This window comes from Euprymna scolopes, chromosome 19, assembly GCF_053919585.1.
Source record: "Euprymna scolopes isolate OS-2025 chromosome 19, ASM5391958v1, whole genome shotgun sequence".
NCBI classification, from domain to species: domain Eukaryota; kingdom Metazoa; phylum Mollusca; class Cephalopoda; order Sepiida; family Sepiolidae; genus Euprymna; species Euprymna scolopes.
The window spans coordinates 60,139,662-60,153,384 of NC_136500.1; the positions used below are offsets into that span (position 1 = coordinate 60,139,662).

Sequence of the window (13,723 nt, forward strand, 5' to 3'; positions counted from 1 at the left end):
CCTTCCCACTCGGGTGAAGCAGCTACTGAGAGCCTCAACCAGCGTTTCAACAACGACCATGGAACACTTGATGGAACGTGCTCGAGCCATCATCAAAGATGAGGAGGACCTGGGGGAACCAGTTGTGATGGCGACACAGACAGGCCAGATTGGCGCTCGGGAGATTCCGAATCAGAACCCTGCAAGCAATGGGAAATGTTTTTGCTGCGGCCGACGCGGACATTTTGCAAGGAATTGCACCAACAGGGGGCGTGTGCGCTGTTTTAAGTGTGGCAGTTTGGGGCATCTAGCCCAAAACTGTGCGGGAAACGTATCAGGGGAGAGGACGTCAGCGCCGCCCTGCTCCCCGAGCAAAATTTGAACAAGGCGCAACCAGTAATAACCGTCTACGTAAACAGGATACCCTGCTCAGCACTTCTCGACTCAGGCGGTTCGCATACTATAGTGAGCACCAGGCTGTGTCCAAGTTGGACTAAGAGGAAGATCAAAGTCACCACGATAGGAGGCGAGACCCAGACATGCTGTGGAGCTGGAACTGTCAAGATCTACACGGACGCCGGTGCAGCCACTAAGATCAATGTGCTCGTGACCCAAGGAAATCTCCTGGGGTTTGACCTGTTGCTTGGATACGATGCCATCAAGGCGCTGGGGGGAGTCGCAATTCATCGGGATGGAAAGGTGTGATTCTTAGAGGCCCCAGTGTGTGCAGCACTCCATATCGATCGGCCGGATTTTACAGTGGACTACGACTCGTGCAAGAGGGCCTGGATTGCATCTTGGAAGTGGACCGAGGGAATGGCACCGACTAAACTCAAGAATGGGGTTGCAGAGTACCCTATACCCAGTGAGGCCCGAGCAGAATACGAAAGGGAACTAAAGGCGTGGATCCAAGATGGCTGGTTAATCCCCTACCCTGAGGACAAGCTTGGGCCTCCGAAGGGTCTAATACCCTTGATGGCAGTAGTCCAGCATAACAAGTCGAAAGTACGGCCCGTGCTGGACTATAGGGAGCTTAACAAGCATATTGAAGCCTACACTGCCGATGCTGACGTATGCGCCAGTAAGTTGAGGGAATGGCGTCAGAAAGGCACTAATGTCTCAATATTGGATTTACGAAAAGCCTATTTACAGGTGCGAGTTGATGAGACGTTGTGGCCGTTCCAGACAGTTTGGTTCCAGGGGCAGAGGTACTGCCTTACACGCCTTGGCTTCGGCCTAAATGTGGCACCACAGATCATGAAGACTATTGTCAACACAGTATTGTCCCAAGAAAAGCCCATGAGGGACTCAACGTCAGCTTACATTGATGACGTATACGTCAATGAAGATGTACAGTCTGCGTCGTGTGTCAAAGAAAAGTTGGCTCAGTTTGGTCTGGAATGCAAGAATCCCGAACGTTTAAGGGAAGGAGCACGTGTATTGGGATTGGATGTTTATGAAGAGGATGGCACCCTACAATGGAGGCGTGGCAGTGAAATTCCAAGCATCCCCAACCTCGTTACAAGGCGGACCGTTTTTTCTTGGTGTGGAAAACTTGTTGGTCACTTACCGGTCTGTGGCTGGCTCCGCGCAGCTGTTGGTGTGATTAAACGCAGAGCAAATTTAACAACCACGGGTTGGGATGACATATCCGATGATGTCCTACTAACTCTGATGATTAAAGAGACACTGGAGAGAGTGAACAAGAAGGACCCTGCCTGTGGGCGGTGGTGTGTTAACGGAGACAACGTAGGTGTGTGGGTTGATGCCAGTTCTTTGGTGTTGGGAGTATCGTTGGAGCAAGGAGGAAACGTGTTCGAGGATGCGTGTTGGCTGCGGCCCGTAACAGATTCTCAGCATATCAACCTGGCAGAGCTGGACGCTGTTGTAAAGGGGGTAAATCTGGCCCTGCAGTGGCAGTCTAAGAAGTTGACCTTGTACACAGATTCTCTCTGTGTCTACCACTGGGTGTCTGACACACTTTCAGGACGGACACGAATCCGTACCAAGGCAGCAAGCGAAATGTTAATACGGAGAAGGCTAGACACGCTAAAAAACCTGGTATCTGAGTATGGGCTATCACTGAGCGTCACTCTGGTGCCATCACATTGTAATCGTGCTGACCAACTGACTCGTGTACCTCACAAATGGTATGAAGCCGCGAAGATGGGAATGGAGATTACTGCTCGATCTTGTGCAGTTGCAATCGACCCATGTCAAATACAAAAAATTCATGCACAGAGCGGACATCCGGGTATCAAGAGGACCCTTTATTTTGTGAGGCGTGCATACCCAGTAGTGACCAAGATGGATGTCAGACAGATCGTCAGAAATTGTGAGGCTTGCCAGTCTATTGATCCTGCACCAGAGCGATGGCAGAAGGGTCACTTGGAAGTTGAGAGTGTGTGGCAGCGGCTGGCCATGGATATTACCCATTACAGTGGCAAGCCCTTTCTAACTCTCATTGATTGCGGGCCTACGAGATTTGCGGTGTGGCGGCAGATGACCAGACAGGATTCAGCAAATGTTGTTCGCCACCTATCATCCATTTTTTTTGAGCGAGGTGCGCCGGAAGAGCTCCTGACTGACAATGATGCAGCGTTTTGTAGCCAGCAAGTCCGGCAGTTGTTAGATGAGTGGGGCGTCCGTCTACGGTTGCGATGTGCCATCAGGAAATGGCATTGCTGAAAGAAGCCATCGCAGCATCAAGAGAATTGCTGCCAGGAAGCGATGTACTATTGCGGAAGCAACATATTGGTACAACATTACGCCAAAGGACGGGACGACCCCTTCAACCGCACCTGCGAATGCTATTTACACGTACCAAGTCGGAGTGAAGGGAATCAACACTACGCAGCCAACCGACAAGGGAACATAACAGATATGAAGTGGGAGATCCAGTGTGGGTGCGGCCTCCAGGAAATCGGTGCACCGACAAGTTTAAGCGAGGACACATATCTGGAGTGATTAGCCAGCAGTCTGTTTTGGTCGATGGAACCCCACGACATGTGCGAGATCTTCGCCCAGCTACCGAGGTGCGTCATACAACTACAGAAGAAAGCAGTGAAGCGTCTAGCGATGAGCTGCCGATGCACGGATTCAGTGAGCCCCTTCCAGAGACTGATAGCGATACTTCATCTGATGAGGCGGAAGCAGATCCAGAGCCCGAATCTGAAACAGTGAATGTACCTCTTCGCAGAAGCACACGCACTAAAAGGCCACCCCCCCAGTGCTCTCTATGTGATCATCAGATCAGGGGGGAGTGTAACGTGCATCCAGGAGATAAGCGCCCGCGTGTTTGCGTGTTGTGTGGGTACGTGGGAGAGACGGATGAGGGGAAAAAGACTTACCTCGAGACCAGCTCAGCGTTACCGACCAAAAATAGAAAAGAGGGACCAAGATGGCGACCGCCGTCTTTTGTAAAGTATGATGTCTCGCAAAGTCACACGAATTCTCGGAATATGCAAATTTAGCCGGCCTAGAACGACGATAAAAGCGGGTGAGGGGAAAGACGTGGGGGAGTGACGATTGAGTTGGCTGGGGAATCGTGTGGCTGTTGCTTCTTGTGCCGTGTTGAGGATATCTTACCGTGTTAAAGAGAGAGTCGGCGCCATCTTGAATTTTTCCTTACATTTTTTTTACTTACATGTGGGGTTTAGATAACTTTCGTGTTTTATATTTATTCATAGTTTGTTTGTTTATTTTTTTAATTTTATTTTATTTTTATTTATTTTTATTTATTTTTGTTATGTTTTATTTACCTTAATGTATTTTTAACTCTATTCCTGCATAGCTTCAGAGTTATTGTCTAGTTTCAGTATGTGTGTTGTGAATAAAAAAAATCGTACAGCATGGATTCGCTTTTGGATATACATATTAATGTGTGTGTGTGGATGTGGCGGTGTCTGTGTATGTGTGTGTTGTATGTGTGGTGCATGTGTGTGTGGGTGGATGTAGATTAAAAGGCACCGGTCAGTACTTAGCTGACCATCGCTAAGGTTCTTAACTTACAGACTCCAAGACAAGAAAACTAAGTACCTTATGCCATAAAAACCAAAAGTTAGCTTGGAAGGGGAAAGGGAAATGAAAAAGATGTTTATTATCTTCAAAGACCTCACTCATCCTTTTACCGTTTTTTATGACTCCCACCCAGGTTGCATGCTAACTTGATAAACGAAATAGGAAAATGCATTTGGTGGAAATATCACTTTCGACGGTAATTCTTGGCCTGAAGACGTAATCCCCCAACGTGGGTGATTACAGAAACATGTATGCACATATGTAGCCATTAATGTTTGTATAAATAAAATTAATATACCTGCTCTGTTCACTCATTGAGCACTATTTTGGTAGACACATGTTGTTTCATTGGATGTACTTCTAGGAAACTAAACTCTACTGGCTATATATATATATATATATATATATATATATATAGTCCTGGTCAAAATCATAAGACCACCTAAGAAAGTAAGCGTTTACGCATATTATCGAATTTTTAATCAAACAAATGGTTGAAACCATTGCCAAAAGAGAAAATATGGAAAAAATGAATCTACTTCATTCGAACCTTAACCCTGATCTAATAATTATTTAAAAAAAACAAAAAAAAAAAACATTTTCACCTTGTCAAAATGATAAGACCACTGATAATTTATCTCACAAATGGCAATTATAAATTACTAAAAAGGGTCTCAATATTTAGTATAGCCTCCACTTCTTTTGCCATCCATCCCCAAAGATTTTCAACGGGATTGAGGTCCGGGGAACATGCTGGATGATCTAACAATTCTAATATATATATATATATATATATATATATATATATATATATATATATATATATATATATATGTGTGTGTGTGTGTGTGTGTGTGTACACACACACACACACACACACACACACACACACACACACACACACACACACACACACACTAGTCATGCCTAGATTTAAATGAAGACAAATATATTACAATAATTTTTTTTCCATGAGATTTAAATGAACAAGACAAAAACATAACTGAGATTTATAAATGCCATTTTATTAGTAAAATATATTAGTCTTTTTACTCGCACACTTTTAATGAGCTGATGTCAAATATGGCAAAAGCAATTTATTTCAATTCAAATTACTACACAATATAAAAACTATTTCTATTTATTTTTTATATATAAAATCTTGATGAGGGCGACATATTTTATATAATCTTGATGAACACGGAAGACACTTATTTATTGTCTATAACATATTTCAAAATATCAAGATGTTCGGTACATTTCAGAGATTTCAGAACTTTTCAATTTGATCTCCAATGATTCATCCATTCTCTCGTTCTGCTCAACGGTTAACCAATTCTTCCAGGTTCCAGCTTTGCCTGAAAATAGAAATATTTCATTAAGTAAATAGTTAACTTGTAATTATACATTTTTTTTTCCAAATATATTTCAGAATTTTAAAAACATTTAGTAAATAATGTGTTTTTTGACGATTTTTATGTCTTAAAAACAACAAATTATTTCAAGTGATGTTGCCTAGTTTCATTAACATAGAGAACATGGTCTTTATATCTACAACATGCAGCTTATCCATTGAGAAGACATCATTAATTTCTTTATTGAACTTCTAAGCACAAAGTAAATGATAAAGGCGTTGAGTCTCTATGGTTCCAAGTGAACATTATCTGAAGATAGTGGTTTCAATCCTACTCAAAGCAGGCCAGATAATTAATTAACCAAAACGTGATCAGTAACAACTATGGAAGGCAGTAATTACTGAAGATACAATTACAACATTCCTATCCCGTTGCGGTTAACCACCTGAAGCAGTACAGAGGATGAATTGGGCGAAACGTGGTGAAACAACAACTATGAAGATGAGGATAACAGTCCACAAAAATTGAATACAAAAAAAAAAAAAAATAAAAAATAAAATGTAAAAATAATATAATACTAAGAAATATATATATATATATAACTCTTGTAATTATTTAAAACAAAAACAAAAAAAAAACGAACAAATATTTCATAGCCTAGCTTTTACGTTGTTAGTAACCATGTGTTCAGGTTTATCTTTCCTACACAAGTGATTTCCATCTTGTGTGCTGTTTTATCATAGATAACAAACACAAGAGAAAAGGACGACATTGAAGAAGCAGTTATACTTAAATACATACGTATTTATTCTCAGATAAGAAAAACGTAAAATGTATTATAGATATATGTAATATGGTACATGTTATAATACAAAGAAAAGGACTGGTGTTACGAGATCGGGCTTTCTGAAGATATCGGCTTCCTGGGATAAAATGCACCGAACATTGATGTTTTGTTTGCCTAATCCCTTTTGCAAAACTTAATTATGTTCTTCAAAACGAAAAGCAAAAGACCCACCCTTTCTCCCACTCTCCCACTTCCCGGCTGGTTTCCTAACTTAAAGTATACTAAACATTAATACTATAACTTTTCCCTCTCTTATTGCAAAACTCATTCATGTTCTGCAGTACTGGGGACAAAAACAACAAAATCCACTACAAGACCACCAAACCAAACACTACAAACTAGTGATTGAAGATAGAAAGAGCTTGAAGAATGAAATTTTCTACAAAATAACTGAATGCAACATAAGCCAAAGGGGTTGATGTACTATACTGGATTTGGCATTAAATAACCCAACAAGAGTTGATATGCCATAAAACAATCAAACCAAACTCTACAATTAAATATTTGAAGATAAAGAACTTTAAGCATAAATTTTTTTTCCAACATAACTGGATTCGGCATTAAATAACTGAAAAAGGATTGATATGCCATAAAAAAAAAACAACCAAATGAAAAAAAGGAACCCATTACCTTCTCAAAATACAAACAAGAAAAAAAACATGTTGCTAGTGTTGGAGATAAAGAGCTATGTGTAAGCAATGGATGAATAAATGTTACTTACATTGCCCTGTCTGAGTTCTGAGAATCTATGCAACTGGTATCAGAAGACACAAACTAGATGCAAGGACTGATAGAATTTGAGAAGGGGAAGGGTTGCTTTTAAGGAGGATTGTATCAAACAAGCGAGAAATGGTTAAGATATCATTCTAAACACTGCTTGCGGATGTAGCAATATTTTAAACTCTTGCATACGAGGGAACATTTTCTAATGTTCCAGAACAAATCCAAAGGAAATAACTCATAATTCTGTTGCCAACATCATAAAGCAGAACAGACAAATCAGCATAGAGATATATGTATACCATTGTAGGATATTTTTTTTTTCTTTACACAGTGATCACCACTTATCAAGGCCCGGAAGCCACTCAGGGATAAGGGTTATTGCAAGTACATTACGTTAGTGAGGAGATTTGCTGAAATGTTTACTTAAGGGGGCGGTTCATCAGGAATTTGTTAACATTGGACTTGAAGACAACCAAGTTGTAGTCTGGAGGGAAGCAGGCAGACGGAACAGAGTTCCACAGGCGTGCAGTTCTAAGAAAGAAGCTTTGTTCATGGAATCCGCGTTTTGATTTAGGCACAGATATAGAGTGGGGGAAATTTTTCACAGTGGATTCAGCTAGACGGGTGTTTTTCATGAAAGATTGGCGAGGGGGGACCAGAGACTGGAGTTCAGACGAGCATCTGCCATGGAAATAACGATAAAACAAGGACAGGCTCGCAACGTCTCTTCTGTAGGAGAGAGGTTGCAGGGTAGAGAAAAGGGCATCCCCCACTAAGCCACGAAGTCTATTTTGTACTCTGTCAAGGCAGGATAGGCTTTTTTAGCAGCTCCTGCGCAGATATGCCAACAGTATTCCATCCTTGGACGTACTTGGCTTTTATATAGATAGAGAATTGCATCAGTAGTGAGATATCTTCTGGAGCGGTAGAAGGATCCCACCATCTTTCCAGCGACCTTGGCAACAGACTTGATGTACGTGTTCCATTTTAGATCAGGAGTAAAGGTCAAACTCAGAAGCTTGTCAAAACACGGGGCCTCACCCAGACGAGAGCCATCCATCACAATTGATGCCAGATGGGGATCAGAGCGTTGATGATGTAAGGATAGGAGTTTGGTTTTGGATGCATTAAAGGTAACCAGCCACATCTTCCCCCACTGAACCACGCGCTCGAGATCAGAGGAGAGAGAATCAGAGAGAACTTTGTCATTTACAGCCTTTGATGTGTTGCCGTAGAGGGTCGTGTCATCAGCATAGATGTCAACGAATGATTTAAGTATGTGTTTAGGGAGGTCATTGATGTAGATCAGGAAGAGAGTTGGGCCCAGGATTGAGCCCTGAGGGACTCCAGCATTTATATTGCAGGTCTCCGATTTTTGTCCATCTACCACTACTCTTATGAGCCTATCGGAGAGAAATGATTTAATGATTGAGAAAACATTTCCAGTTATACCGTAGCTGGAAATCTTGTGAAGTAGACCCTTATGCCATACCTTGTCGAAGGCCTTTGATATGACAAGAGCAATTGCCCTAGAAAGGAGGCCTTTGTCAAGAGATTCACTAATCCTGTGGGATATAACCGTCAGCACATCTGTGGTAGATCTTGCAGAGCGGAAACCATATTGTGTGTCACTAAGAAGGTTATTCCTGCTGAGGTGGTTGACTATTTCTCTATTTAATATGGATTCCAGCAACTTACTCATAACACACAGGAGACTTATAGGTCTGTATTGAAAGGGAGATGACTTATCACCTGAATTCTTAAATACAGGGCAAACTGATGAGGTCTTCCAGGGAGTCGGAAAGCACTTCTCCTTAAGGCAGCGCTTAAATAGTTTCGTAAGTATGGGAGCAAGTTCTGGTTGAAGCTTTTTTAACACTATAATTGGGATGCCATCAGGGCCAGTTGCTTTACTGGAATCTAGGTTCTTTATTAGCTTGGCGACCTCATGCACGGATATTTGTATGTTACCTAGCTTGTTCTGTGTTATAGGAGGAAATATGGGGAGTTGATGGCCTTCGTCGCATAGGGTAGAATTAGCTGCTAAGTTCTTTGCAAATAGTTTGGCCTTGTCTGACGCTGACGAGATGACCTCTGGTCCATCGATAATGGTTGGGATAGAACGCACACTTCTGTTCAGGATCCTATTTGTTATTTGCCAAAACTGGTGGGATCCAAGCCGCTGATCAGCTACCTTGGATTTAACAGACTGGGCATATAGCTCTCTTGCATTTTTTATTACTCTTTTACAGTGGTTGCTGGCAGACCTGAAAGCAGCTTTAGTCTCAGTGCATCTATTACGTTGGTAGCTATGGAAAAAGTGATTTCTGTTCGCGATAGCAGCAGCACATTCTGGGGAGAACCATGGCTGGCTGTTAGGTTTTTGTTGGAATTTTTTAGATGGTATGAATTGGTCTATGCCGACAATTAACCATTCGGTCAGATCTGATACTATAGAGGACACTTCCTTTTTAAACATGGAGTGCAGAGGTAAATCAGATATGAATGTACGGAAGCTATCCCAGTCAGCCATAGAGTATCGGTATACAGTACGGTGGAGGGGTACGTCTGGGGGCTTCTTACATTTCGTTTTTATCTTAATTGATACGACGGAGTGGTCGGAGGATCCTAGAGGAGAATGAACGGAACATGAACATAGCTCAGGGGAAGTTGAGAGAAAAAGGTCGAAAAGGCTTGCATATTGACCGGGTGTATCGGGCACACGGGTGGGTTCGCGAACAATCTGAGTGAGATCATAAGCAATGGCAAAATCATGACAAAACCTCCCCTCATCATCTGTCTTATTTGAATGAGTCAGCCATTCCACGTTATGGACGTTGAAGTCACCACATATGTGGATGTTAGCCGAGGGATGTGAAGACAGTATGTGGTCTATTTTCTCAGATATGCTCTTAAAGATAGTAACTCCGCTGTTGTGGGGCCTATAGAGGGCAAATATAAATGCAGTGGTGTTAGTAAGTGCAACCCTGAAGCACATATAGGGTAAATTAGGATCTTCTCTAGAGATATCCCTGCCACACTGGAAGCCATCCTTAATGTAGGCACATATTCCATGCCCATGGCGATCTTGGGGGTCAGATTTAGCTGTTAAATTTGAGTATCCGTTAATCATGAACTCATCTAGGGAAGTGGTCGGCCCTATTCCAGTTTCACTTAGAAAGAATATGTCCGGTTTCGTCTCCTGTAATTGGGTTTCAACCTCTGGAAGGTTGGAACGTAGACCCCTGATGTTGGAGAAGGAGACCTGGTAGTAGGGGTCTACGTTGGAAGATGGGGTTCTAGGTTTAATCGAGTTTTTATTCTGGAGATATTTCATGTTGAGGTTTGGAGATTTGTGGAATAGGTCGGCATACTTGGTTAGAGCAGTACAGAGAGGGGAAGTAAGAGAGAAAAAGACAGGAAAACTTTTTTTTTTTTTAATTTGTGGCACACGAAAAGGTAAAGCCGTAACAATTACCCACTAGTATGGCATCGAGAGGCCCCACCAGAGATTACTGCATGGTCCAGATCCACTCACCAAATGGCAATACAGCAGTCCCAGTACTTTGCGCCTGCTGATAGGACAGCCTCCTTAGTGGTTAATCCAAGGTTCGGGTCCCTGACTATCAGGCGGATAACGTCAGCCCAGACAAACGTTTACCTCCAGCACCCTTACTAGTGACATGGCCACAAGGACAGATAGAGACAGAAAAATTTATTTAAATTATTAGAGTTTCATCTTATAATTAATTAAAATCCAATAATTAACTATTATCAGTTTGTAAAGTCGGTTTAATATTAATTTACATTCGAGTTTAGATAATTATTCAAGGTTTTACTTTAGGTGGTTCGTTTTCATGAGTAACTGTTTCTTTGCACTGTATTATATTTCGAATATACTAGAACATAAGGCTAACTATATTAGATGGTTTGATTTGCCAGCAAGAAGGCATTTACAATACATGCAAAATATTCACACTAAAACACTTATCACAATATTCAGTGGATCTATATTTAAAAAACCTTGTTAAACTTTGTGACATATTTCGATTCTATGGAGATTAGGTGCGAACGAACACCCCATAATTCTATTATACCATATTTCTTCAAACTGAAACATAATTATCAAAGTATACTTACGCAGATAGATATGAAAAGTCTTTATTAAAGTTTGTGCCTATTTCCATTCTATGGAGGTGCGAGTCAGCATTCACCAATTCGCAATCGTAAATGATATTAGAGATCATGGTTGCAGTGGTAGAGTATCACTGGGACCATTATAGATAAATTTAGTGAGATCTCCGATTTACAGAAGGGTCCTATCAAGTCACATCCATGTAAATTTAAAAAGGCGGGAATAAATTTAGAAAAAAATAACGACATTCGGTAAAGAACTCTAGATTGCTGTACTGGGATAAAATAACATTTAACATGTTTAAGAAAAAGTAATCCAAATCATTTCAACGTCAAGGTTTTTGCAACACTTGTTCATTAGACAGTTTTTGTTCAGGTGTGACTCGAAGAAGAGGCAAAAGTTCATGATTATGAATTTTTATATTGAGAGAGAACACGTGTGGTTATTTTTGGAAGAAAGATAAAATCATTACATGTTTAAGTGATATGCGTCTGTGTGTGGGTTTTCGTTACATATGAAAATAGTAGTTTGCGATAACTTATTGAAAAGAAATAATTTTCGTTTGATATGGTACTTTTCATGCAGAGACTTTAGGTGCATGTTGTTGGTGATTTTGTCTCACAATACGGAGTCAAGCAGCAATGTTGTTATTCGTAAAACTGCATCCTAAACTGGACTGATTTGATTTACACGTGCAAAACTTATATAGGAGAGTTTTAGAACATTCTGGACTATTTATTGTATTACTGCGTGCGATGCGTAACGTAGTTCTTTATTGCATGTGTACGAATGGGCAAATTATAACATATCTTTACTCGTACTTCTAACGCATGTGTATTAAAAACGGTGATCACTATGAAATGTCTTTACCGTAGATTTGTTCCAGTCGTATATAGTGGTCACTACATCATGACATAAAAACAATACAAAACTTCTGTATTTGGTTTAAAGTTTACCTTTTCTGACAAACTCGAAAACTAAGAATATTTGATACTTTAATTTTTCAAGAGTAACAAAGTGTGGGCAGAGAATTTAAATTCATTCTCTTAGCATGTTGAATGCCGTTAAAAAAGAACTATTTCTAGAGATATTCCTGCCACACGGGAAGCCATCCTTAATGTAGGCACATATTCCATGCCCATGGCGATCTTGGGGGTCAGATTTAGATGTTAAATTTGGGTATCCGTTAATTATGAACTTATCTAGGGAAGTGGTCGAAAAACACCCGTCTAGCTGAATCCACTGTGAAAAATTTCCCCCACTCTATATCTGTGCCTAAATCAAAACGCGGATTCCATGAACAAAGCTTCTTTCTTAGAACTGCACGCCTGTGGAACTCTGTTCCGTCTGCCTGCTTCCCACCGGACTACAACTTGGATGTCTTCAAGTCCAGCGTTAACAAATTCCTAATGAACCGCCCCCTTAAGTAAACACTTCGTCAAATCTCCACACTAACGTAATGTACTTGCAATAACTCTTATCCCTGAGTGGGTTCCGGGCCTTGATAAGTGGTGATCACTGTGTAAAAAAAAAAATAAAATAAAAAAAATTTCATTGGCTACATATATGTATAAAGTATAAAATATGGTAATAAAACTATGTGGACAATGACATTTAATTTATTAATAGTTTGTCTATGATTAAGAAATCAATTGTGATATGCTTAAGTAGATTAAACATACAATTAATGACAATGTTTCGAATCAGAGTAGAATGCAGAAGATTATTCCTAAGAAAGTGTAAACATGTGCTAAACGTACTGAAAAAATAAAGCCATTTGCATTTTTCGTCATGGCAACTTATCTGCCTCATGTGTTTGGTGCCCAGCAAACGAGAAAGAATTATGGTATCAATTGAAGATCATCTATTTGTATGCGCGCGTTGGTACGAGATCTTGTGTTGGTGACGAGACTTCAGGAATTCACATCTTGGTATCAATGGCTCCACTCATAAGGGGAATAACTCTAGTTTATGAAATATTTTTTCCTGAAAAGAAGATAACTCTTCTCTACAATATATATATTATATATATATATATATATATATATACATACATACACACACTCTGGAAGGATTGCTTACCCGATCTGAAAAAGCCGCTATCTTTTTTCCAGATATCCAATTGTCCAATTGCGCTTTCTTTGTTGGCCTTCATAGAATTAAACGAACAAAGTTCTGCAATTTTCTTAAAAAGATCTTCGTCGTGTTCCAAATCGAGATATTTTGAAAGACGTGATATGAGAGATGGCAAATCCTTAAATAAAAAAAAAATAAAGCAGAAAAATGTTACAAAAGTTTTTCAATTAAACACAAGTGTTAAAGACGCATCTTCATATGTGAATGTATATGTCTGTGTCGGTCTGTCTGTTGGCCTGCCACGCAGGAGTTATAAATAGTATTTTCATTATAAGTGTGTCTTTATCTACATGTAGCAAAAAAAAAAAAAAAAAAATAGTGTTAAAAGCGGTATTTTGCACATAAGGTTAAATAAAGCAGCAGAATGGAACATTCCATTAAAAGTAAAAAATTCGAGCTATATATCAGGATATGACATAGACAGGAAATCTGAAGTGAGACGTTGTGCAATGTTACATATGCATCTCTTTAAGAGGTTATATCAGTCTGTTGGTTGGTTCGTCGTCAGTCTGTCAATGTTGGTCTATC

At 40.3% G+C, this 13,723-nt stretch overlaps 2 protein-coding genes across 9 annotated transcripts in view; one reads left to right on the forward strand and one right to left on the reverse strand.

The window, feature by feature from the left end:
• Positions 1-13,723, forward strand: part of LOC145303651 (uncharacterized) — a 637,407-nt gene that overhangs the window by 260,365 nt on the left and 363,319 nt on the right. The window lies entirely within an intron of this gene.
• LOC145303649 (sulfotransferase 1E1-like) overlaps positions 5,004-13,723 on the reverse strand; it is a 108,867-nt gene continuing 100,147 nt past the window's right edge. For all 4 annotated transcript variants that reach the window (XM_080145209.1, XM_080145207.1, XM_080145210.1 and 1 more), the window contains exons 4-5: positions 13,142-13,313; positions 5,004-5,357 (exon numbers count right to left, since the gene is read on the reverse strand). In XM_080145209.1, coding sequence (XP_080001335.1) covers positions 5,242-5,357; positions 13,142-13,313 — 288 coding nt within the window. In that variant the 3' untranslated portion in view covers positions 5,004-5,241. The remainder of the gene's footprint in view (positions 5,358-13,141; positions 13,314-13,723) is intronic.